This window comes from Arvicanthis niloticus, chromosome 13 (assembly GCF_011762505.2).
Source record: "Arvicanthis niloticus isolate mArvNil1 chromosome 13, mArvNil1.pat.X, whole genome shotgun sequence".
Taxonomy (NCBI): Eukaryota; Metazoa; Chordata; class Mammalia; order Rodentia; family Muridae; genus Arvicanthis; species Arvicanthis niloticus.
Window position 1 is genome coordinate 56,410,011 of NC_047670.1, and position 27,829 is coordinate 56,437,839.

General features: G+C 39.8%; 1 protein-coding gene across 3 annotated transcripts in view; it reads left to right on the forward strand.

The window, feature by feature from the left end:
* The window catches only part of Xpnpep3 (X-prolyl aminopeptidase 3), a 49,006-nt gene that overhangs the window by 10,977 nt on the left and 10,200 nt on the right, over positions 1-27,829 (forward strand). For 2 of the 3 annotated variants that reach the window (XM_034515936.2, XM_076911671.1), the window contains exons 3-7: positions 9,930-10,337; positions 13,213-13,415; positions 19,528-19,590; positions 20,669-20,782; positions 24,885-24,970. In XM_034515936.2, the coding sequence (XP_034371827.1) occupies positions 9,930-10,337; positions 13,213-13,415; positions 19,528-19,590; positions 20,669-20,782; positions 24,885-24,970 (874 nt within the window). Of the gene's footprint in view, positions 1-891; positions 1,040-9,929; positions 10,338-13,212; positions 13,416-19,527; positions 19,591-20,668; positions 20,783-24,884; positions 24,971-27,829 lie in introns of all 3 variants that reach the window. The other variant, XM_076911672.1, reaches the window with a different exon arrangement.

Sequence of the window (27,829 nt, forward strand, 5' to 3'; positions counted from 1 at the left end):
TATACACTGGTAATATTAATGGGACTGAGGTGTTGAAGTTTTTATTTTAATTAAGTTTAGATGCATCCATTGAACTACCAGTACTCTATTGACATCCAATTTAGAATAATAAATGCAATAAACTATGATTCAGAATAGCCAGTAAAAAGTTTATCTTTCAGGATTTTTTTTTTTTTTTTGATATGAGAGTTTTGCCTTTATGTCTATCTATGTACCACATATGTGCCTACTGCCCATGGAGGCCACTATAGCCTCTGGAACTGGAGTTAGAGATGGTTGTGAGCTGCCATATTAGTCCTGGGGACTGAACTCAGGTCCTCTAAAAAAGCAGCCAGTACTTTTAACCATCAAGCCATCTCCAGCCTCATATTTCAGTATTTTTTTTTTAAAGAAAAATTCTAATTCATAGTTTATAGTGCTAGTTTTTATAGATCCTTTGTTTCTATTTAAAATGTTAAATATTTGTTTGAAATTTTTAATTACTTCAATGTAGGTTGAACAGAATTTCCAGTTGTTTATTGCTATAAGAAGTGTCCTACTCCAGCTGATTAAAAGTCATGCGAAGGACTTGGAAGGTTTCTTTCTCTCCCCCACAACCCACCCAGAGCTACTTCTAGAACGTGTGCCATCACAGTTGTTCATGTTACAACTTTAGATTATTTTGATTTATGTTTAGGAAGATAGTGATACAGTTATGAATAGCATCCCAGAGATGGGATAGCAGAGTAAAACAGAAAAGACTTTAGAGAGAAAGCTAGGGCTTTGAGGAAAATTACTTATTTCTTCCACGGAAAGATAAAAGTATATTTCTGTGAGTTGCTACAAAAGCACATGTATTAATACTGTAAATTCCCTTTAGAAATATGTTACTCTTTCACTGTCTCCACTCAGTGAATGACACCAGTGTATCTCTCAGTGAGGACTTCCTTTGGCTGATTCTTCATCAGACTGGAATTCCTGCTGGGAAGTCTGCTGACACTCAGGAAATGCAGCTCACCACTGAAACACACAAGAAATCAGAGTTTTTCAAAGCTGTAAGGTAAGCATAATAGTAGTCCAGTTGATATTTTTTACCCTATCAACCTACTTGTAGTTTCTGTTTAAAGGAAGAAGAAAAGGTTGAATTGATACTTAAGTTTTACCAGCTTTGAAATTACTGATTTCTTGTGGTGAAATACTTTGTGGTAAGCTGCATTTCCCGGGCCTTGAACATACAGTCATGTGAATGACTTCATGTCTAAATCACTGCTTTCTACATTCTGTACATGACTTTTATTTTTGCCTTTGTCACAGATCTGAGTATCGCTCTGAAAAAAGTATTAAAAACAACTTGAAACAAAACATCAATATATTCAGTCTTGATACTGATCATATAGAACATGAAATTTTCCTTTAAGAGGAGAAAAATAGTACTTTGAGTAGTTTTTGTGGGTGAATATGCACGCTTTTTATATTCTATCCTCCTAATCACAGCTTACATGTGGGAGCTTCCCCCCATTCCTCAGTAGTATGAGCTCTGTGCTTGGAAGGAGAGGCCACTCTTCAGTATGGTCCAGTACCTGGTCAAAGTATTATGTTAGGAACAAAGATCTGTGGTATAGGTGCATACATTACATACATACATATATACATACATACTTACGCATGCATGCATGCATAAAACAGAATCATCAATGTCTTAAAGTCTAAAGAGTCCATGTGCCATGCCACTAAGCATGCGGACTTTACAGGGAAATGGTATTTAAGCATGAATCCTATACACTTACCCACAAATACATGTTCTTTTCATCTGTTTTAGCCAGTAGTGATGACTCATGCCTTTAGTTCTAGCACTTGAGAGTCAGAGGGAGGAGGATCTTGTGAGTCGAGGCCACCCTGATCTACATAAGAAGCTCCAGGGTAACCAGAGCTACATTGTGAGACCCTGTAAGAACTTACATAACTGAAGTCAACTTAAGGAATTGTCAGTTGTAGCTTTGCTCCAAAAATAATCTCACATTTAGCCTTTAGTATAGTTACAAAATGCCTACAACTTTAGCAGAATATATCAATCTCTCTCCTGTTAGATGAGTCCTATCATGAGACAAAGAGTACCAAATGTAGAAAAGCATACTTTAGTTGCTTATAATTTCACTACTTATAAAAATACTGTTCAGTTATAGATTCACAGTCCCAAGATGTTGCCCCTTAAATGTTTCTAAGTCACTTACAAACTCATCTTTTATGTAATTTAGCTAAGTTCTCCCTTTAAAAAGAAGTGTTTGAGTTGGGCAGTGGTGGCGCACATCTTTAACCCCAGCACTTGGGAGGCAGAGGCAGAGGCAGTTGGATTTCTAAGTTCAAGGCCAGCCTGGTCTACAGAGTGAGTTCCAGGACAGCCAGGACTACACAAAGAAACCCTGTCTCAAAAAACCTTAAAAAAAAAAAAAAGTGTTTGTTTGTTTGTTTGATGCCCCGTTGTGTGTCAAAACTATTGGATGAAGTTTATCAAAGAAAATATGCATACCAGGACCCCATAGACCTACTTCATCAAATTTTAGCAAGTCAGGAGATCTTTAAGGGTTAGAAAGAAGAAGGAAGAAGAGGAGGGGAGGGGAGGGGAGGGGAGGGGAGGGGAGGGGAGGGGAGGGGAGGGGAGGGAAAGGAAAAGGGGAAGGAGGGGAAAGGGAAATAAATAATGGTGTTTGCTTTTGACACAATCCTTTATGTAGCCCTTTCTGACCTGGAACTCATTAGTGACTTCCTTACTTCCCCTCCCCAGGTGCTAGGATTAGCACCATGGCCACCACCTCAACCTTTTTGTTGTTAGATTTATTTTACATTATGTGCATGCGTGCTTTGCCTTCGTGTGTGTGTGTGTGTGTGTGTGTGTGTGTGTGTGTGTGCGCGTGTGCGTGCGTGCGTGCGTGCCTCTGTGTGTGAATAGACACACACACATGCATGCCTTATGTCTGGATGTCATAAGAGGGCATCAGATATAAGATTCCCTGGAATTGGAGTTTTTTTAGAAACCAGACCCAGAACTTCATAAAGACTAGCCTTTACGTGTGTTCTCCACTGAGCAATAGCCTTCACCTCTGAATCCTAAACAAAGGCTGTCTGCTGTCTGTATTCTTTTGTAGCTTTTTACCTATATGTCTAATTCATATTGACTATTAATAGTTTTGGTTCACCTTTATATTATGTCTATCATCTGGAATTCTGTGCACCGTCATCTAGAGCTGAAATGTAAAAATTTCCTATTTGATTTCATTTTGTATCATTTATTTGTTTATTTACTTGTGTGTAAGTAAACTAGAGTTACATATGGTTACAAGCTGCTATGTAGGTGCTAGGGATCAAACCTGGACCCTCCGAAGGAGCAACCAATGCTCTCAATTGCTGAGTCAACTCTCCAGCCCTATACATCAATCTTATGGAGGCATTTTCTCAATTGAAATTCTCTGTTTCAAGATGACTTCTGTTAAGATTGGGGGGGGGGGGGGGGTAGGGGAAACCTGACCAGCCTACTCACTTCTGACTTGTTGCTGTTCAATGAGAAAACCAAAGACCTGAAACTTCTATGCACCTAATTACTTGGACATGAATAGTGATTTTCCACATCTATTTTCGTCTTGAAAAAGTCCGACCAGCCATTGCATTACTATGGTGACAACCTCTCAAGTGTAGTACTTTTTGGGTTGAGTTGGGTTGGGTTTTATATTGGCTAAAATGACTTTGAACTTGCTATGTAGCATAAGGATAACCTTGTTCTCCAAATCCTGCTACCTCTAAGTTCTGGAAATACAGAACCACACATACCTGATTCTACTGTCATTTTTGAGTTTGAGACGGGTGTTCATTGTGTAGCCCAAGTTGACTTCAAAAGCTTTCTCCTTTCTTAACTTTCTAGGTGCTGGTATCACTCATATGCTCTACCACACAGCTAGCAATTGTAAATTCTTAATTTTTGGTAATAATTATAGCTTGTACTTATATTGTTGTGTTTATTGTATTTTGGCAGCTTTTTTTTTCTGCTAACAACTTTGTGAAGTGCATACTATTTATTTGGTTTTGTTTAGTTTGGGCTTGGTTTTTTTTTTAAGATTTATTTATGTAATATATATATATATATATATGTGTGTGTGTGTGTGTGTGTGTGTGTGTGTGTGTGTGTGTGTGTGTGTTCTGTTTTCATGAACACCAGAAGAAGGCATCAGATGCTATTAAAGATGATTGTGAGCCACCATGTGGTTGCTGGGAATTGAACTCAGAACCTCTGGAAGAGAACCCAGTGGTCTTAATCACTGATCCGTCTCTCCAGCCTCTATTTTTTGTTTTATAGATGAGGAAACCGAGGCTCTTCCCAAGTTACTGAGTGATTTGCTAAACTAAGATTCCAACACACCAGAATTTGCCTCTTCTTTTCCTTTCATGGTGCTACTAAGGAATTGGCTAGGTGTATCATGCATACTAATACTATCTAAGTGCTCTACTGCTGAGCTATAGCCCCAGCCTATATTTTTAACCATGCATAAGTTCATAACACTTAAGACAGATACTAATCTAGTAGTATTTTCAGTCTCTCTTGCTACATAAAAAAGAAATACAATTGAGTTTAGGGGTTTGGGGAGTTTTGTTTGTTTGTTTGTTTTTTTTTAATGTGTTTTTGTTGTTGCTGTTTTGAGGGTGGTATACTGAGGTATAATGGTATACCTTAGCTCACATTAAAGAAATACTCTATGCTGAACTCTATCCCCAGCCCTGAAAGATGTGTCCCTTAATATAAAAGTTTAGAGGGCAATGTATGTTTTTCGTCAGATAAAATATATATCCAGTGAGTTTTACAAGTCTACAATTAAGTATGTTCTGGCAAAGAAAGCCACAAGTGTAACCTAGAACTTGGTCAATATATAGGACATTATATTATCTTATAAAATTTGTATTCAGGAGAATCAGAAGTTCAAGGTCCTCAGCTACACAGTAAGTTTGAGGCTAACCTGGCTATTTGAGGCTTGTTTAAAAAATAAAAAGGAGCAGGGTGGAGATGGTTCAGTGGGTAAAGTACTTGCTGCACAGCAGAAGGCCCAGAACACATGCACAGCAGAAGGCCCAGAACACATGTCAAAAGCCAGAGACAGTACTGCACATGTGTTGCCACAGCTCATGGGCCAGCTAGCCCAGCAGCAGCAAACAGGAGACCCTGTCTCAAACAAGGTGGCAGGTAAAGACAGAAACCCAGAGGCCTCTGACCTACACACACACACTGTGGCAGACAGACACACACACTCAATACTCTAGACAGTTCCCTCATGTGATGATCCCCCCCACTTCCATGGGAACCTATCCCTCTGGTTTCAAGATCAAAATGCCTGTTTATGTTGCCCTATAAGTGAATTGTATGGTATGTGCCCTTTCTGTCTCTTGTTTTGCTCAATACATGCAAATGAAGTCTACTTGAGTATTATTTCATTTTTCAGAAGCCCATGTCTCACATTACAAAGGAAACACAAAATAGTTTCTCTTTCCTGTCTGTGAATTAGTTCATAAACTACTTTGTATACAGTAAAAACTACCCAATATTAAACAATTCTTTTTGGAATAGACCACCTTAAAATATCAGTCTAGTTAGTTTTAGGAAATAATTAAACTACATACCTAGAGTTCAGCAAAAATCTGCAACTTTCCAGCCATTTTCAGTCTTTATTGCTCTTTTCTCTCTGGGTTTTCTGCTTGGCTAACAAAACATGAAGAACAATCTTCTTGCTCTCTTAGTAGGCCCAGCCCTAAATGTCTTGAAGGAACTTCCTTCTTGGCAGCAGTCTTAGAATTGTGAGACTTCTAGTCTTTTGATTGGTTCAGCAAAGTTATTAGAAGGGCCCCCTCTGTCTTTAATTGATTCCACAAGATCAAATGCCAACTTTAATCCTTAATCATTTACAGTTTCATAAAGTGCCAGCATGCCTACTCAGACATAACAGTTTTATCTGAAGAAATCCAGGCCAGATGAACTGTTGGTTCTGTGATCAAAGGCCTTTGTAACTGCCAAGCTTACTAATAGAGTACAAAGTTCATTCCTTTACATGCTTTCCACTCTCCCCACCAGATGAAAAAAAAGGTACCTTTCCTATGTAAGCTTTCTCTTATGATTTATTACTTTACTGCTATGAAATTTTGGGAATTTGAAAGCATTTAGCTAATGATCATTCCAAATTGTTGATAGTTATTAGACTTGGAAAATTTCAGCCAATATTTTAAAGACCTTAAAATAATCATTCTCATGAGACTAGACTTCATAAACAAGTGCTTTAAATGAGGCTAGGCCTATAGCTCAGTTGGTAGAATGCTTGCCCAGCATGCCTGAGAACCTGGTTTCAGTCCCCAGAACCCTGAAAACTGAGTGTGGAGATACATGCTTGTAATCTCAGCTCTTATTGATAAAGGCAGCAGAATTAGGAATTAAAATTATAACCAGTATCTGCTTTTATGGAAGTAGATCAGCAGGCCAGCCGGTTCTCAGACCTCCCTGCTGCAGTGAGCTGCCAGTCTGCTCCTCAAACCTTGCATTCCCTTCATACACATGTACACACACAGGCACATGCACACATGCTCCCACACACATTTGCTGCTTGGATAACTAGGAAATTTCCAATGTTGAGTAACAATGACAAATTTAACATGAATAGTTATTAAAGAGTTAAGCTGTGCTTTAGCTCTGGTACAAAGTTCAGATTTTTGCCCAATAGTTCTAGGAGACTTGGGAGGCTCCTAGAAGGAAAAAATATGGGGACGAGATCTTAGTTAATCTGGCTGAAGGAGAGTAAACACCATTACCCAAAATCTTTGGTCAAATTAAGCAAGCTTTATTTTCCATCGGACAGGGCTCTAGAAAGGTTGAGAAGAATAGCATTGAACATAGGAAAAAGTGGGGCTTATGTAGCCCAAACAAACTGCAAGGCTAGGGGGTTGCCAAGGGGTTTTAGTTATGTAGGAACTTGGCAGAACATTTCAAAATTATTTGGTAAAACATCTATTCAGGGAAGAGGTTAGGATATAGGGTGTGGAGCATGTCAGATTTCAGAAAATTTGCCACGACCTAGTTAAATCCAAGTTTCACAGAAAATTATAATGAAATCATTTTGACTTTATATCAGGGTGGCTTTTGATTATCAGTAACAGTGAACAAAATTTTTATTTTTAACTTAAAAAGGTTTTGTTATTGTTCTTTTTTTTTTTTTTTTTTTTTTTTTTTTTTTTTTTTTTTTTTTTTTTGACAAGGTCTCAGTATGTAGCCCTTGGCTGACCTGACATTTAACTACATAGACCAGGCTAGCCTTGAACTATAGTTTTATGTGTGTCTGCCTCTCAAGTGCTGGATCAAAGACAAGTGTCACCATATCTGGCTTAAACATAGTTTATTAATAGAGTGCATACTGCAGGATTTGCTGTTCTTAGTTCTACACAAGTAAGTAAAATTAGACAGTTTCAAAGTAAAGCACAATTGAGTTACGTATGCTGAACATAGTTACAAAGAGAATTCTCAAGGTCCTCTTCTGATTACTAGAATTGCTCTGGGAATTATGACAAAGGCAGAGAGAAAACAGTGGTCATAGGACATAAAACTACCAGGATACAAATGCAGTGATGTTTATAACAGCAGCAAAAAGCTAAATCTATAAATGCTTATGAAGGAGGGGATTGTCCAGAAGTGAGGGTCCATTTATGCCAGTGATGTCATAGACAACACACACACACAAAGGGAGAGAGGAAGAAAGGGAGGGAGGAAGGGCTCCAGAGGTCAGCTTCAAGCATTTGCTTTAGTACTCTCTGCCCTATTTTTAGAGACAGATCTCAGTATACCTGGAGCTGGTCAATTCAGCTAGACTGGATGGCCAGCAAATCTCCAGGATCTTCTGTCTTTTTTTCCAGCACTGGGATTATGTGTGTAACAACTTGCTCATCTTTACATGGACACTGAGGATCCAAAGTCAGGTCCTTGTGTTTCAGACATCTCTCTAACCCCAATGTCTTTCTTTAACAGTCTCACAGTGGACTAGACTGGCCTAGAACTCACAAAGATCAGATCTCCTGCCTCTGCCTGCCAAGTCCTGATGAAGGTATGCACCACCATGCCTAGCCCAAAGCTTCCCTTTTTTGCTTTTTTCTCTCTATGAAATTAATTATCAAAGCATATACTCTTTAGAATTCAAGTAGTATAAGAGCAGGTTAAACAGAGATTTTCATGTGTTCTAATCTCAGTCCCCAATAGAGTGCTATAAAGAGAAGTTTGCTTCTTTCCTAAAATTATGTTTCTGTCTGCTCTTACACCTGTACCTTTTCACACAGCACTGATACATAGTTGTCTTTGCATATTTACACCAGGAGATGGGTCACTACTGGGAGACTTAATAGTGCCAATCACTATATAGATTAAATGAGTTGATACAGGGTGATTAGTCTATACATGTAGTGGGCACTCAGAAAACATCAGGTGTTTCATATAATTGGAAAGTTGCCACAGATAGCAGAGCTCAGTCCAGGAACGGAGATTGGGAGTCTGCAATGTGAATTTAGCAGGGGGGACTAGGGATCCAAAGAGCTTGCAAGAATCTCTAAAGACACAGAGCCTCTTGCAGTGTGCGTTTAGCTATGTTCACAAGCAGTAGAAGTATGCTTAATAGATCACCAGGGAGGACAAAGAAGAAGTATGAGTGTATGAGTACAAACATACGAGAACATAACAAGCCCACACCTCTTCTGAAGTAGCAGATTCCAGTTCCCTTGAGGTGGAAGTGTCGGTAGTACAGATCACTTTCCTCTGTCCTTGGTGTGCCATAGGTCAAAGTGCTCTTGAACGTGGAATATGTTTCTTAGGTGAGGCTATTGGCAACAGCAAGTGAAGGCTGAAAGGATATGCTTTGGTAAATTTCTCTCTGTTAATTTTTAAGTTTTTATTCTTTAGTTGTGTGGATATGTGTCCATGAGTTCATATTTGGATGCCAGAGGCAGTGGAGCCCTGTGAGCTAGAGTTACAGGCAGTTATGAGCCATCTGTCATGGGAGCTGGGAACCTAACTTAGGACTACAAGAGAGTGTCCACTCTTGACCACTGAGCCATCTTGTCAGCCCCTGAATGATTGTTTCATTGGTTCTTGTGCTTTGGATATAGAATGAAAGTAGGAAAGGTTCACCCTGGCATCAAGAGATCTTGAAATTGGAGAAAATTTTTTACCAACTGTGTAACAGAACCTATAGACCATCAGCAAACATTTATCAAGTCTACTATATTCCAATTATTTTGTACCTTGATATATTGAACAGACAAAACTCTGGCGTTGTGGAAGTTACATTCATTTTACAAGGAAGTCATATAGAAATAATATATCAAAATGTTTTTAATATATTGAAATTTCAGGGAAACTGACTATATGCCTAGCAGTTCCTACCACATAATAATGTTCTATAAAAGGCTAAAGAGATAGTTCAGCAGCTAAGAGCACTGGCTGCTCTTGCAGAAGATCCAGGTTTAGTTCCCAGCACCACATGGTGGCACACAATCATCTGTAATTACAGTTCTAGGGGACCTAACAGCTTCTTCTAGCCTCTGAGGGCCCAAGCACACACATTATACTCAGACATACATGCAAGCAAACACCCATTCAGGAAAAATAAATATTTTTTAAATAATACTTGATTAGGTGAATAAAAGAAGGAACCTAAGATCTATACTAAATCTTATGAGGTCATAATCACAATTTTTCCAATGTAATGACATTTGACTACAATATTGCAGTGAAATAACAACCTGGATTATCTTAATTCCTTGTGTACTATATGGTCAATTAAAGAAATTATTGTATATGTCTCCATCTAATGGTAACAGCTTTAGATACTCAGCAGTAGAGCCATTCAGAGCATCAACTGACCCTTTTCTTTTCTTGCCATTTGTAGGGGAGGTGACACCAGGGCTATCTCAGGTGGAATATGCACTTCGAAGACACAAACTTATGACTCTGGTCCACAAAGAAGCACAAGGGCACAGTGGAACAGAGCACACAGTGGTGGTACTCTCTAACCCTACATACTACATGAGCAATGACATCCCTTACACATTCCATCAAGACAACAACTTCCTGTATCTCTGTGGATTCCAAGAGCCTGATAGCATTCTGGTCCTTCAGAGCTTCTCTGGGAAGCAGTTACCATCCCATAAGGCCATGCTTTTTGTGCCTCGGAGAGATCCTGGTCGAGAATTGTGGGATGGCCCTCGATCTGGCACAGATGGAGCAATAGCCTTAACTGGAGTGGATGAAGCCTACCCGCTGGAAGAATTTCAACACCTGCTACCAAAACTGAGAGGTAATGCTGGTAAAGCCAAAGCACAGGCCAACTCCAGCCTTCCTTGGCTTACAATAGAATTTTAAACTAATTCTCCTATAGCATTTCTTTGGGCATTGTGTAGAAAACAAAACTATTGCTAAATGTGGTGGTACATGTTGTGTCCCAGCACTCAGGGAGGCTAAGGCATGAACATTTGTAAAAGTTGAAGATCAGTCTGGGTTAGATGATGAGACCTGTATTGGGGCTGTGGAATCCTCATAAATTTTGAGCTCAAAGGCATTTCCTTTCTGGCCTTTCAATTTCTTACATAAATTGCTGCCTTTATTGTCTTTGGCAGTCAAAGTTAATCTGAGACTGGAGAGGTGACTCAGTGGTTAAGATCATTGGTGGGTCTTCCAGAGGACCCGGGTTTGGTTTCCACCCATAGGTAAAAGCTGGACTTGGAGCCGGGCAGTGGTGGCACACGCCTTTAATCCCAGCACTTGGGAGGCAGAGGCAGGTGGATTTCTGAGTTCGAGGCCAGCCTGGTCTACAGAGTGAGTTCCAGGACAGCCAGGGCTACACAGAAAGCCCTGACTCGAAAAACCAAAAAAAAAAAAAAAAAAAAAAGCTGGACTTGGGATACCTTTAATCCACAAAGTTGCCCTCGTGATGACTCAACAGCTGTCCTAACTCCAGTCCCTGGGATCTAACACCCTCTCTCTCCTGGCCTCCGCAGGTACCAGGCACAAACATGGTACATACACACATACCCATAATACAGTCAAAGTATTCCTACACTTATTTTTTTTAATTTATCTAACCGTTTATACTTAAATCCTCATGTGTTTCTTAAAAGAGCTTTTCTTATTCACTGTCTCCCCCCCACACACACACACCATTTCTTTAAAGTTTGTTTTTAGGTGTGTGTACATGTGCACGTGTGTGTGTGTGAGAGAGAGAGAGAGAGAGAGAGAGAGGGGGGGGGGGGGACAGATGTGCCACAACACATGTGGATATTAAGAGAGCAACTTTGTGGAGTCAGTTCTCTTCCTCCACTGTTACATGGTTCCTGAGTCTAGCTAAAGTTACTAGTGAAGCACCTTCAGTGTTCTTTTTGTTTGCTTGGCTTTTCTGCTGGCTCACTTGTTTTGAGACAGTCTCACTGTAGCTCTAGCTGCCTTGGAATTCACAGAGATATGCTTTTCTCTGCTTCCTTCCCATGTGCTGGGATTGAAGGCATGCCAAGCCCAGCTCTATCTACTGTTTTTCTTTCCAAGGCAAGGTTCTATATAGCCCCAGCTGTCCTGAAACTCACAGAGACCCAACCCATCTGGGATTAAAGGTGCTGTCCAAGTGCTTCCATGCCTGGCTAATCTATTATTCTAAATGTTAGTAGTTTGAAAGGTAAAAGTACTAGATACTGGAAAGTATTAATGAATCTAATAAATTTATTTACAAGTTTTATCTAAAAACCTGCATTGGAGTTGTATCTTATAGTATATCATTTGTCTGGCATGTACCAGGTCTCAGTTTCCGACCCCAGCACTGTCATACAAAACCAACCCAATAAGTGCTGAGCTTTGATTTCATACACTAAATATAAGTAATATAGATTTTTAATTTTCAAATAAATAAGGCATATACTATTATTACTTTCCATGTACTATACATTTAATGACTTGATTTATTTACTTATTTTATTTATATGAGAAGACAGCTGTCTTCAGACACACCAGAAGAGGACATCAGATCCCATTACAGATGGTTGTGAGCCATCATGTGGTTGCTAGGAACTGAACTCAGGACCTCTAGAAGAGCAGTCAGTGCTCTTAACTGCTGAGTCATCTCTCTAGCCCTGACATTATTTTTAAAATGTTTGGCCTGTAGCATCGTAATGTATACCCAGTCAGAGTTTCCTCAGTTCTTCCCCTATTGTGTCCCAATACACTTTTTAATCATACGACCCTACAGATTTAGTGAAGAATGTCATTTTTGATCCGCTGTTAGCAGAAAGATAAATTATATACAAGCTGCTGAGTGGTATACATCATTTTCATTATGAGCCCATAGAGCAGTGGCTCTCAGCCTGTGGCTCCTGACCCCTTTGTGGGTTACACATCAGATATCCTGCATATCAGATGTTTACATAATGATTCATAACTAGCAAAACTACAGTTATATAGTAGCATTGGAAATAATTTTATAGTTGAGATGATCACAAGTCATAGCATTAGGAAGGTTGAGAACTGCTAGCAGCCTTAGAGCACAGCCTTGGCGATAAATGTACCACCCTTTTAGATCTTACAGCAAAACAAATGACAGATACAGTGCATGACTGTTCAAACTGGAAGCACTGTGCTAGCTTGTCTCTGAACCATTTTACACAAGTGATTAAGCAGATGACTCTCATTTTCATGCCCAGTAATTCAGAAGGGCAGAAACCAGCTATGGAGGTAAAGAACAACTATTGTGTTTATTCTTTGAAAGTTAAAAAAAAAAAAAAAAAAAAAAAAACCATAATTCTCACTATAATAAAGCTTTAGGACCATCTGTCCTTTTCATAAGAACATTGAAATTTTGTGGTAAAAAGCTGTCTGTATTCCAGAGTGTCACACCACGTTCAGAGAATGACCTTTCCAGTGATTTATGTCAGAACCACCAGATGCTTCATTCTTGAGAAAGTGTCACTCAAACCTTTAGGATTCTACACAACAGATTTTTTTAGTTTTGTCTTACTCAATATATTCCTTTTTGTTACGCTGTTTGTGTTTCATTTTCGAAGGAATGAGTGCCTTGTGTACTAGGCAAGTGCCCCACCACTGTGCTAGCCCCTGTTCCAATGCAGTCTCCAATTAAAGTAGGCCTTCAGCCTCTGTTGCTTTTAAACTTATTTTTGGCTTCCCATTTTAAGCTGAGACGAACATGGTTTGGTATGACTGGATGAAGCCTTCTCATGCACAACTTCACTCTGACTACATGCAGCCTCTAACTGAAGCCAAAGCCAGGAGCAAGAACAAGGTTCGGAGTGTCCAGCATCTGATACAGCGCCTACGACTAGTTAAGTCTCCTGCAGAGATTAAGAGAATGCAAGTTGCTGGGAAGCTGACATCAGAGGTATGGCTGCTATTGGGAATATTTCTTTGTCAGGTCATAAAACTCAAGCCTTTCATGTTCAGAGGCCTCTGCTCCTCTGCCCCTGCCCCTCTGCCCCTGCCCCTCTGCCCCTGCCCCTCTGCCCCTGCCCCCGAGTACTGTAGGAGTAAAGGCATGCACCCACTGCCCAGCTCCTTTTCTCTATTGTTGCTTACACTTCCTAATGGACATACACACCATGGTGCGCACAAGGGATCAGAGGACAACCAGTGAGATTTCGTTCTCTCTTTCCACCATGTAGACTGTGGGGATCAAACTCAGGTCCTTAGTTTTAGTGGCAAGCAACTTAACCCACTGAGCCATCTCACTGGCTTTTGTTGTCTGTATTTAACCTGTACAGAAGGTTGATGAAACCTCAGTAAAAGTCTCCAAAGAGTAGTGTTATTTACTTGAGAATAGCATATAGCACAGATGTGCAAGCTGTGAGTATATGCAAAGGTTATGGCAAAGGAAAAACTTTCAAAGCAAAAGGGAAGATTGCAAAACATTTTGAAGCAATAATACTTGTCCAAAGAATGAATAACAAGGTTGGTGCCAATCTGAGGTTAGACAGACAGGTTTTACAGGAGTGTTTTTTCCATAAGGTTGCAGTGACCTTTTAAACATTTGTGGTTCTTGTATCTTTTCTGATACTTATTATCAGGCAATCATGCATGAGACCCTTTATTTTTTATTATTGTGTGCACATGCTGCAGTGTACTTGTGGGGATCATAAGACAGTTTGGACATTCGTTCTCTCTTCCCTTTACATGAGGAATTGTATGGCAGGCACCTTTACCTACTGTCCACTCACTGGGCCTTGTCTTATTTTCTAGATAGAATTGAATGGAGCTTCTGAGTTCAAGGCCAGCCTGGTCTACAGAGTGAGTTCCAGGACAGCCAGGGCTACACAGAGAAACCCTGTCTCGGAAAAAAAAAAAAAAAAAAAAAAAATTGAATGGAGCATCTTCATTTGATTCTGGTGACTTTAACAGTGTGCACAGTGAAATGGTTATTACAATCAAATAGATCGTCAATTTTAACGCATATTTTCCCACTGAAATTTTATCATCAAGCTACTCCACTGATACCATCATACAGAAAACATAAGACTCTGCTGTTGGCCAGGGCAGTTTTTATTAACACTTTGTGTTCTGGTGAGACCCAGTGTAAGATGTCAGAGCAGCACAGTACTGATCTCTTTCTTTCATTGATATCATAACCTTGATTGCCATGTCAAGAGATCAGACAAGCTATAGCCTTGTCTCCTTGAGTTCCTTGACAGAGGGTTTTTTTCGTGAGTTTCAGCAGCCCTCTGAACTGCCATGGAGGTTTCTCAAGAGCAGTTGCCTCCTGCCGGGCAGTGGTGGCACATGCCTTTAATCCCAGCACTTGGGAGGCAGAGGCAGGCGGATTTCTGAGTTTGAGGCCAGCCTGGTCTACAGAGTGAGTTCCAGAACAGCCAAGGCTATACAGAAAAACCCTGTCTCAAAAAACAAACAAACAAACAAACAAAAAAACAAACAAACAAATTAAAAAAAGTGCAGTTACCTATATGGAGGGGTCTCTTCCTTCCTTTCTTCTTCCCTCCCTTTCTTCTTCATTCCCGCCCTCCTTCCCACTTTTTCTTCTTCATACAAACAACTGTTACTGGAGACAACAACTGTAAATGCCAAGAAGGAACATGTTTACCCTCACTCCTGGGGCAGCATACCCAGACACATCACTGTTGGATGGGGGTCCTTGTCTGGTTATTCATGATCCACTTCTGCTTATTACAGCACTTGTATGTCTGTTGACAGTGAACCAAGTGAGCACTCACCCAAGTGCTTAGGACCCTTACTTCTGAGGGCCCTTACTAGTTCCTTTATCGGCTACAAAGGCAACCTGTGTTTTGGTTCAGTGGTCACATTGTTCTTCCATTGAGAGCTTACCCTCTTCTGAACTCTTGGTCAGGAAGCAGAAGAAACAAGAGGAAAGTATATTCAGACAGGAAAAACAAATTTAAGATTAGAGTATGAATAATTTGGGTGGACTTTAAAGGGGCTGCAGATAAAGACTCTGGTTTTCTGGTATCTTTGCCTAAGGTAATTTAGGGCAAGGTACAGTGTTCTGAACTGCAGAAGTTTGGTAAAAAGATTCAAATTGGGGGTGGATATGAGGAAGGATAAAAGATTCATGACTGGTTTGTTTACATGGTAAAGGGGTACTCATAGACAAGGTGGTTGCTGTATCTAAGACGTCTTAAGTACTAGCATAACCCTGGGAAGAGCAGTCCCTCACAGACAGCCACAGATGCCAGAGCATTACACAAATTAAGAAAAAATACTTTTAAGACACCAATTGTGCTAAATCTAGGTCCTCTCTCACTGAACTGTGGCAATATAGGGAAAATACTTATTCTTTAAATATTCCCTGAAAAGATGATTGCTAGGAATTGAACCCAAGACCTCATGGATTTGCTAAGCACATCTACCACTGAACTACACCTCCACTACCCTACGTATTCTTGAGGTGATTCTGTAAATATGTTTGGAAATATAAATTATTTTTGTTATTATTGTTGGGGTTTTTGTTGGGAATGGATTTTATTTTTTGAGACAGTTTCTCTATGTAGTCCTGGCTGTCCTGGAATGACCATTTGGTCTCAAACTCAGAGATCTGACTGCCTCTGCCTCCCGAGTGCTGGGATTAAAAGTATGTGCTGCCACCACCCAGATAAGGAATATAAATTGTTATTGGCACTCCCTGATGAGTCATAGTGAGAAAAATGTAATTGACAAGAGTTATACAGAATGCCACTCACCATCAACTTGTTCTCTCTGTTGGGTACTTTATCAGGTACTGTAGAGGCTCTTGGATAGTTTGTTTTGGGGCCTTGTATATTCTCAGTGTCTTAGTCTCCTGAGTTGTAAGCCTTCCACATTAGTATAGGCAGTAAGCTCTGGCTGCCATGTGAGTATTAAGTTGTTTCATATTTACTGTTTGGGTTGGTGTAGTTAATCCCAGTGAGTACTGGAAGAAGGGAAAGTTTGTAAATTTTGCATTTTTTCTTTAAATAGAGGGGTGGATTTCAGATGTTATATGCTTATCACCCACATATTCAGCAAAGAAGTACACCACCATTCATTTCAATCTTTAACCTAACTGCAGTATTATTCCAGCAGTATGTCCACAGTCCTAAGTTTTGTCATTCCTAAGAGACTCAGCAGCAGCCTACACAGTGCTGTGTTCTTGTGTCTCCTAGGTCTAAAGAGCTCGCTCTCCACCTCCAGGCCTTTTACTCACATGTTTGTAAGAGGTCTTGAGTTCTTTGCCAGAGTCTGAGTCAAGAAGTCCTAGATTTCAAAGTTTTCTTCTTCCATTTCCACATTAATGTTCAAAGCCAGTGTTTTTGGCATCTGATAATAAATACTAATTGAGTCTTTTTCTTTGTAAATTCCTTTAAGTTCCAATACTGTTGAGTGTGTCTGCCTTGGGAGTTTTGTGACCTGAAGAGCTTGATGAGAAGCGAATAACAGATCTCCTATCTCTACCTTCCTGTAGACATCAGGTTTTGTGTTGTTCTGTGTCATTGTTAATTAACTGTATAAAAGCCGAGTTGGTTTAGACTATAATTATTGTCCTTATTGTTTCCAATTGCATGTGTGCATATATTTGGTGAGTGTTTGTGAGTGCATGTGTGAGATATGCAGATACTTAAGTATTTTAAGTGTACAGATCAGTGGTTTGAGATCATCACCCAGACTTACCATCTCAAGTAAAAACTCTGTACTCAATGGGCAACTTCCCCTTTCCTCCCCCACCTAGACTCTTGCAACTTCCTTTTCATAGTCTGTTTCTACCAATTTGTCTATTCTTGCTGCTACTTACAAGTAGAATCATGAAGCATTTGCCTTTTTATGAGTAGTCTATTTCACCTAGGTAGCATAATGTTTTCAAAATAACAAAATTTTTTATACCTAAGTATTATCCCATTATGTGATTGATGTGTGTGTGTGTGTGTGTGTGTGTGTGTGTGTGTGTGTGTAATTTTTTATGTATCCATATATTTGTCTATTTGTTGGTGGATACATAGTTCTTTTATATGTTGGCTATTGTGAATAGTGCTGGTATGAACATGATTATTCAGCCAGAAGTAGACTTGTTAGATCATATAATAATTCTGTGATTTATATTGTTGTTTCATTTTTGTGATAGGGTCTTACTCTATAGCCTATACTATCCTTGAACTCATAATGATCTTCCTGTCTCAGCTTCCCAAGGTCTGGGATTGCAGGTGTGAGCCAACATCAATTTTTTTTTCCCAAAATTGCCATACTGTTTTCTACAGTGGTTGGGTTATTTTTAGTGTGGCTGAGCTACTCATAGACCTTATACACTCTAGTCACTAATCTCAGATCTGTAGATATATTCTCAGTCTTTGGGCCCACTCTTTCTTAGTTGATAGTATCCTTTTTTATTATTTATTTATTGCTGTGTGTGGGCCCATATGATACTCCACGACATATGCATGCTTTGTGAAGTTGTTTCTCCCCACCCTTACATGGGCTCCAGGGATTTGTCTAGCTTTACTGTAAGCACCTTGCTGGGCTGTCTTACCTGCCTGATGCACAATTTTTTTCTAATTTTTATGAGGTCAACTTGTCTTTTTGTTGTTGCTACCTGCACTTTTGATGTCATATCAGGAGGAAAAATCATTGGCCAAGTCAGTGTTAATAAACACTTGTTAAAGTATTGAACTTTAGTTTGTGAAAGGGTCTCAGTAAATAGCATGGGCTAACTTCAAGCTTTCCAAGTGTTAAGATTACAGATAAGTACCACCATGCCTGCTAATAGAGAAGATCTTAATCTTTTTTTACATCTTTCTGAGGTCCTACAGCCTACTCATGTAGTCTACTAGAAGTGCCTTTTCAGTCATCCCTACCCAAAAGACATGCTGTTGTCCTATAGTATCACATAGGCAAGCATCCATAGCATTCCTGCATCTTCAGTACACATTGATTTGACCAAGGAGGGGCATGATTATTTCATTTCAAGGCATTAGAGGGAATGGCCATTTCTTTTCATGCTTGATTTTTTTTTTTTTTTTTTTTTTTTTTTTTTTTTTTTGAGGTAGAGTTTCACTGTACAGACCAGGCTAACCCTGAACTCAAAATCCTACCCAGACTTCCAAATGCTGGTCTTAAAAGGTATACACCACCATTCCTGGTTTATGTATGGGTATATATGGTAGAATGCTCTCTTAATTAATTTTGATAAATACGGTACTTCTCCGTGAATCGGTGAACACACTTTTAGCCTGATCAGGCTATTGCTGTTTAAAGCAAAGAATCTCACTCATTGCAGAGCATGTTGGTACACACCTTTAACCCCTGTACTTGGGGGGCAAAGGCAGATATCTGTGAGTTCAAGGCCAGCCTGATTTACATACCAAGTTTCAGGCCATCTAGAGCTGCTTTGTGAGATCATGTCTACAGAGTGAGAAAGAAATGTCACTCCTTTAAAATTAAAACTAACAAGAAACACTTTTTACAGAGGCTTATAAGGCTGTTGTACACAGTGACCTAGAAAGTCACTCATTTCCTTCACTGACAACTCTTTGTTCCGTGATCTCTCACCCTGTGTCAGCATCAGCTTGTCACTTATTCATTTCAGTTGTAATCTCACAGCTCCTCAGATATTATTGTGAATGACACAAGTTATTTTGGTTAGCACTTCACCTGTTGACCAAAGAGAGACGCTCATCTGTAAGCATCCTTAGCCTAATTTGTGACACTGCTGAAGGTGGTAACTACACTCCTGAATATTTAGCAGACCTGTTACCAATCTTCATTTTCCTTCCAATCTACTTTTCCAGCTCCTTAAGGTTTCCAAATACCACTGATGTCAGTGTATCTGGTAATTCAAACCAATCATGGTCTGGTTCACTGGGGAAAAAAATTTTTTTGAGATAGGATTTCTCTGTGTGGCCCTGGCATGTGCCGCCACACCCAGCGATGAAAGGTGCTTCTTATTTAAACTCCAACTTTTTGAATGTTTGAGTGGCAGATAAGATGACACTGCATTCATTCTCCCCTCCCTCTCTTTGCAGGCTTTTCTAGAGACCATGTTTGCCAGTAAAGCTCCAATAGATGAAGCCTTTCTTTACGCGAAGGTGAGCTCCAAGTAGAGGGAAAGTCACATTGGGGCAGGCAGTGAATTCACTGGCTTACAGGTAGCATACATTGGCTTGCTGGCAGACACAGAAATGACAGTATATCCTTCTCAAATGTTAATTTTACTTGTTATACATGTAAAACATATAGTGTTTCATTGAAGAGATGTGCAGAGCAGAGCCAGTGAAGAAAGACTTAACCCTGTGAAAGGAGACCGATGCTGAGTGTGTGTACCAGGTGGAGTCAGAGAGTATCAAAGGTGACAGAGCTTAGTTTCCTAACATCCTTTTCCATCTACCCAGAGCATTTTGGCCAGTGAGACTCTTTGCAAGACTGAAATTAGCCACTTAGAAGTATTGTTTAAAAGTAAGCTGTACTTTGTTATTTAACTGATAATAGCCTTATATGTATTTTTGCATTCAGCCTTCTCTACAGATTTTCTCTGTCATCTTCTGGGCTTACTTTGAAAACCATGGGAAATTTAAATTACAAGAGATTAAATAATAAGGTTGGGGTCGAGGGTTGGAGAGATGGCTCAGGGGTTAAGAGAACTCTTTCAGAGGTCCTGAGTTCAATTCCCAGCAACCACATGGTGGCTTATAATCATCTGTAATGGGATCTGATGCCCTCTTCTGGTGTGTCTGAAGACAGCCACAGTGTACTCACATACATAAATAAATCTTTAAAAAAAAAAAAATAAGGTTGAAGCCAGATGTATTGGTGTATGTCGAATTGCAGCACTTAGGGAATGTATACATTGTGGTCAGGAGTTCAGAGTCATCCTTAGCTATAGTGTAAGTTTGAGGTCAACCTGGGCTGCCTGAGCTCCTGTCTCAAAATATACATGTATGTAGTAAAGTTGAATAACAGGGTTGATATAAGCGGATATTTATAGACTAGAATATAGTACAGCAGGAAAGAGTCAAAGAAATGTGGGGGTTGATGCTGTAAACCATTTGGTTAAGTATGGCTGGGTTCCCATAATGACTTACAGTTCACACAGCTGTAGTGCTTGAAGACAGCCTGGGCTGGGGAAGGTCCACAGAAATTGTGAGTCATACTTTGTTGTTTTCACAGTTTGAATTTGAGTGCCGTGCCCGAGGTGCCGACATCTTAGCCTACCCACCTGTGGTTGCAGGAGGTAATCGTTCCAACACTTTGCACTATGTGAAGAATAATCAGCTCATCAAGGTAATCACCAGAGCACCCCTGCATTCTGCTCCTAGAGAGCTCCCGGTCCCCAGTAGAGAGCTCCATACCTTTCCCCTCACAAATGGAGTGCCATTAAAACATACTTTATTACTTCTAAAATGGTTTAATGGATATTATTTCATTGGTCCTTGGAGTAGCCCTATTAGGTGAGAACAGTTACTAGCTTGCATGCTTAGTGGATAAAAAAGATAAGCGCTAAACATTAGCAAGCCATAGTACACAGGCAGGGTCTGAGCAGCACCTGGCTGGAGCCAGGCGGTTCCTGTCCAGAATGCAGTGTGTAAGCTTGCCTGTGGAGACGGAGACATTTGAGCTGGTATTTTCCTTTGTGGGTTTACTCTGCCTACTAATTCAGGATTTTCTTTTTCCATGTATTTGTTTATAGTGGTGGTGATCATATCTTTGTCTTTGTTTCTTTGTTTAGTTGGTGAGAATGGTGGTAGTGGTGTTTTAGAGACAGGTCTGATGTAGTCCTGACTGGTATTAAACCCAAGAATGACCCTGAACCTTCCTGTGTGCCTCTCCCTCTCTAGTGCTAGGATTACCGACTACAGGAGGATTCCATTATACCCAGTTCTGTATAGTACTGGAGATGGAACCTAAGGCTTTGTGCATCCTAGGCAAGAACTCTACAAGCTACATTCCAGCCCATACCTTAGTTTTTCTTTTTATTTTACCACTAATATAATCTTACATAATTTGATTTTATTTACTTTTGAACTTTATATACTTCAGAATGTTTTGGAATAGGGTTGTGGTATTGGCTCCATAGCCCAGGCTAGCTTAGAATTTTCTTCTGTAGCCTAAGCTATCCTCAAACTTGGAGCAATCCTCCTGCCTCAGTCTCTCAAGTGATGGCATTATAGCATGCACCACATGCCTGGCTTAAAACCATTTACCTTTTGGACAGCATTGTAAGCCATTCACCTTTTTGGACAGCAGTCCTAGTGACACACAGCTGCAGTTTGTCCATTTTAGTTTCAGTGATGTAGAACAAACTGTGGTCTAAAGGGTTAAATTAATTTTTGTAAAGACTGTTAGGATGTGATGTGTCTTTTCACTCTTGTCCTGTCACAAGTGTTCAATGGAGTGACCTAGAGACTTTGTGACATGATAGTCAATAGCTTGAACAACAAGGCCGTGGGCAGTGGTGGCACATGCCTTTAATCCCAGCACTTGGGAGGCAGAGGCAGGTGGATTTCTGAGTTTGAGGCCAGCCTGGTCTATAGAGTGAGTTCCAGGACAGCCAGGGCTATACAGAGAAACCCTGTCTCAAAAAACAAAAAACAAAACAAACAAACAACAAGGCCATTGTAAAGCTAGCTAGCTTTCCTACTGAACTAAAGAGAAATTCATAAAAATTAAAACATTGCAACATTTTAATTTTTTATTTAAAAACACATCATTTTTTTTTCATAAAAATATTACTTAAATACTAGAGTTTGTAGGTAGGATTAAATAGACAAGTCTAACCTGTGGCCTAGGCTGTCTACAAACTCCTATGTTTAAGCTGTCATCCTGTCTCAACCTTCTCAGAGTAGCTGATACTACAGGCATAAGCAGTGTTTTTGGGGTTTATGTTGTTTTCGGTGCTAGGGATGAAACATGGGTCCCACAGGTGCTCTAACACTGAGCTGTACCATATACAAACATAATTGTTATGTTTAAGTCACTTTAATACTATGAACTTTTTGCTTGATTTTTTTATGTGATAATAGACATTTACATGTTTTTTCCAAATTCACAATGTTATAAACAGTGTTCTTTGGAAATTATTGTCTTTGTCCTGGCATAATATGCTAATAAGTATATCCAACAGAAACATACGAGTGGAATTTCTGGGCTGAAAGACACACATACTTGCATCTTTGATAATACCAAAAACTTACAAAGTGATTACATCAATTGAGTTTATTTTCCTGAGACAACTTTACACATTTTTCTACTACTTTGTATATTTTACCTAAGACATAGTCATGTTTAAATCTGCTTCAAAAACATAATTAATACATCTTTTCTCAAAAATAGATTTCACTGGACAGTTTTTATTTTGTTTTTGTTTTTCTAGACAGGGTTTCTCTGTGCATCCCTGGCTCTTCTTGAACTTGACCAGGCTAACCTTGAACTCACAGAGACCTATCTGCCTCTGCAAGATCTAAAGACTTGTACCAACACGCTCTGATGACAGTTTCTTTAAGAAATGAACAGACCAACTGAACTTGTATGGCATTTTATAAAATGTTTATACAGAGCCAAGTTGCCATTTATCAGGGAGTTTATCCATCTGTTGCCATTTCTATTCTTTAAAATTGTTATTACTTGTAAATACCATCATTTTTATGCCAGAATTTGTTTTTATTTACATGTGACAAAAAATATGCCCTATCTCCTAAGTGTATGAAGAGATCAGGACAAGTACAAAGTTTTGTTCTTTCCCTCATGTATTATGGCAGCAGACAAGAAATGCTAAAATTAAGAGGCTAAATAGTGAATTCTTAGCCAACCTTGTCTACATGGCAAGTTCCAGACTAGCAGAGCTATACACTGAGAACCAGAGAAAAGAGGCTGAGTAATTGTGTTTAAGTAAAGAAGTGGGTACCAACTAACATACATAGTTTTCTTAATATTTATAGTAATAATAACGTTGGGGTTAGAGGGATGTCCCAGCAGTTAAGAGTACTTCCTAATTTTTTTTTTTTATGGGGCGGGTGGTATGGTGTGTATGTGTGTCTGCATGTATGTGTAGTATGATTTATCTTGTGTACCTAGCCTTTTAAAGGATCCACAGTTGCTAGTCAACTTGCGCTTAAAGAAATCTTAGCTGTTCGAACTGCTAGCACCACCCTCTACACTTCTTTCTCTGCCTCAGCTGGCTTTTTAAATAAATATTCTTTTTTTTTTTTTTTTTTTTTTTTTTTTTTGGTTTTTCGAGACAGGGTTTCTCTGTGTAGCTCTGGCTGTCCTAGAACTCACTCTGTAGAGCAGGCTGGCCTCAAACTCAGAAATCCACCTGCCTCTGCCTCCCAAGTGCTGGGATTAAAGGCATGCACCACCACTGCCCGGCATAGCTAAGAATTCTTAAAGGGCCAGTTGACTAGCAACAGGTGAGTCTTCAAAGAGCCAGAGGTACAAGATAAATCATACTACATGCGTGTGTATGTGTGTGTGGTGTGTGTGTGTGTGTGTGTATGCATGCTGTGTGCCTGGACACCACACACACACATACCCCATCCCCAGAAGCCAGAAGAGGACATCAGATCCCCTGGAACTGGAGTTACAGATGGTTGTGAGCCACCACATGGATGCTGGAAATCAAATCTGGGTCTTCTGCAAGAGTATTCAGTATTCTTAACCATTGAGCTCTCTCTCCAGGACCTAAATGATGTCTCTTTTGAAAGAAGGAATTTCAGATTGGTTTTCCTTAAAAGATTGCGGTTTGTTTGGTTTAATAAAATAATGGAGAGTGGTGCCACACATCCTTAAACTTAACACTCAGGAAGCAGAGGCAAGTGGTTCTCTCTGAGTTCAAGGTCAGCCTGTCCCACATAGCAAGTTCCAGGCAAACCAGAACTATACAGTAAGATTGTCTCCAAGAACAAATAATAAACTAGGAGGCCTTCTTGATGTTATTTTTACTGTGTATGTGATATGTGTGTAAATAGGTACATGTGTGGAGGTCAGAGAACAACTTTGTGGCATCAGTCCTCTACTTTCACCTTTATGTGGACTCCAGGGAACTTTTGATTCTCAGGCTTGTACAGCAAGCATCCTTACTCACTGAACCACCCTACTGGCGCAAGACTATGCTTGTACGTGGTTGGGTGGATGCATGGCTGGGTGGATGTGAGAGTGCTTTGCTTGCATGGACCCATGGAGGTTACAGGATATCATCAGATCCCCTGGACCTGGATATAAGGATGGTTGGGAACTACCTTATGGGCGCTAGGAACCCAACTCCTCTGTAAGAACGAGGGCTCAGGTGCTCATACCCACCAGCCGTCTCTCTGGTGCCCATAGACATTTAGAAGAGCAGAAACAGCTGGCAGTTGTGAGATTGCTACCTCCTCCCCTGTCTTTCCAGGATGGTGAAATGGTGCTTCTTGATGGAGGTTGTGAATCTTCCTGCTATGTGAGTGACATCACTCGGACATGGCCCGTCAATGGCAGGTAAGAATTCTACACAGTAACATGCCCTATAGCATCTTGAGATTTGAGTTAGTGTTTGGTAGTATCTGGAACAAATGGCTTTTACAGATCAAGTTTCCTGTCTTCACAAAGCTCTTACTGTTTTTGTTTGTTTGTTTGTTTTGTTTGGGAGGAGTTAGCTGTTTTCTTCATTTCGTAGCATAGTAAGGCACATAGAAAGATTTAACACATGAAGCACATGCACTTTGTTTTCATATATATAGTTGTGGTTTTCTTTTTCTTTCTTTTTTTTTTTTTTTTTTTTTTTTTTTTTTTTAAGATTTATTTATTAGTGCACTGTAGCTGTCTTCAGACACACCAGAAGAGAACATCAGATCCTATTACAGATGGTTGTGAGCCACCAAGTAGTTGCTGGGAATTGAACTCAGAATGTCCAGAAGAGAAGTTAGTGCTCTTAACCGCTGAGCCACCTCTGCAGCCCCCAAGTTGTGGTTTTCTTTGTTGCTTTTTTTCCTTCTAATTCCAAACTTTATTCAAGATGTAGTAGAATATCTTTATTGGGTTAACACATCACAGATAATGATTATAAAATTTCAATATAATATTAAGAACACCACTAAGGTACTTGAAAGTATCCACTATAGGCAAAAACTATAAATCTTATTTTTTAATATATGAATTTTTCATTTATGTATATGGGTACTTTTCCTGCATGTATTGGCACCACATGTGTATAGCCCATAGAAACCAGAAAAGATCATTGGATCTCCTTAAACTGGAGTTATAGACTGTGAGCCCTCATGTGGGCAGTGAGAATCAAACCCAGGTCCTCTGGAAGAGCAGCCAATGCTCTCAACCACTGAACCACCTCTCCAGCCCATGGAAATCTTCTTAAAATAAGTAGAGTGGGTAAATTTAGTGGTTGGGATTTTCAGGCTGAAGCTATTTTCTTCTTCTTTTTTTTTTTTTTTTTTTTTTTGTTGTTGTTGTTGTTGTTGTTGTTGTTTTGGGGGTTTTTTTTTGTTTTTTTTTTGTTTGTTTGTTTGTTTGTTTTGTTTTTCAAGACAGTGTTTCTCTGTATAGCCTTGGCTGTCCTGGAACTCACTCGGTAGACCAGGCTGGCCTCGAACTCAGAAATCCCCCTGCCTCTGCCTCCCAAGTGCTGGGATTAAAGGCGTGCGCCACCACCGCCCGGCGATATAGTTTTAAAAACAAACAAATAAGTAAATAAAAATTGAAACAGTAACATTAATACAAACAAAATAGATAACAGGATGAGTGTTGTCAGAAGTAAAGCAGAATATTGATGGTAATAATAGTGGTTATGAGTGCATAGATTCCTAAAACAGCTGCAAAACACACTCAGCTAAACTGGAAAGACTAAAGAGAAATGAATAATCATATGCAGTCATTTTTTACAGTCTTGTTAATTTATAGGACATGTGTTCATGGAGATCACAAGATCTTCCTGTAAAATGATGTGCTGAGTACCTTCAGGCTACGAATTCCTTTAAACACATATGAACATTTTCCCTGGCTATAAAACTAGTCCAAATGGATTTCAAAAGGCTGACGTGTTGTGAGTATGTTCTCTGACTACAGTGGAATTAAATTATAAAAACTGTAGCAAGCACTGAGCCTGTGAGGTCGTGAGATCTTAGCCAATGATCTTAGCCAAAAGGTCAAGAAGCCATCTGTCATTTTAGCTTCTTTATGATTGATGTTTTCATGGTAATATCTTTCTCCATCTTTTTATTTTCATGAGCTTAAGGGTTTATATTCAAAGTGACTTTTGTGCGGTGTGGCTATGGTGCATGTCTTTAATCCCAGCACTCCAAAGTTTGAGGCCAGCCCAGTCTACCCAGTGAGTTCCAGGACAGCCAGGGCAACTTTCCCTAGTTCCGTTTCTTCAAGAATTTCCCCCCACATTTCTTGTTTGCAGAACCTAAATCTGTTTTTCAAGACAGGGTTTCTCTGTGTGACCCTGGCTTTCCTAGAACTTACTTTGTAGACCAGGCTGGTCTTGAACTTAGAGATTTGCCTACCTCTGCCTTTGAACTACTGCGATTAAAGGCATGAGCCATCCTGCCCACTGACAAAATATATTTTAAAATCTTCAAATAGTAGAGCTAGAGAGATGTCTTGGTGACTAAGAACTTTTTTTTTTCTTTCTTTTTTTTTTTGGTTTTTTGGGGTTTTTTTTTGTTTTTTGTTTTTTTTGTTTTTTTTTTGTTGTTGTTTTTTGTTTTTTTTTTTTTTTTTTTTTGGTTTTTCGAGACAGGGTTTCTCTGTATAGCCCTGGCTGTCCTGGAACTCACTCTGTAGACCAGGCTGGCCTCGAACTCAGAAATCTGCCTGCCTCTGCCTTCCAAGTGCTGGGATTAAAGGCATGCGCCACCACTGCCTGGCCGTGATTAAGAATTCTTGCTTTTCTTCCAGAGGCAGTTCACAACTGTAAAAAAAATTTTTTTTTTTTTTTTAAATCTCCAAATAGTTAGAAAACCATGACTGAAACAGATGTGGTAGTGTGCTTCTCTAGCCCCAGGACTCAGGAAACAGATGTGGTAGTGTGCTTCTCTAGCCCCAGGACGCAGGAAACAGATGTGGTAGTGTGCTTCTCTAGCCCCAGGACTCAGGAAACAGATGTGGTAGTGTGCTTCTCTAGCCCCAGGACTCAGGAAACAGATGTGGTGGTGTGCTTCTCTAGCCCCAGGACGCAGGAAACAGATGTGGTAGTGTGCTTCTCTAGCCCCAGGACTCAGGAAACAGATGTGGTGGTGTGCTTCTCTAGCCCCAGGACGCAGGAAACAGATGTGGTAGTGTGCTTCTCTAGCCCCAGGACTCAGGAAACAGATGTGGTAGTGTGCTTCTCTAGCCCCA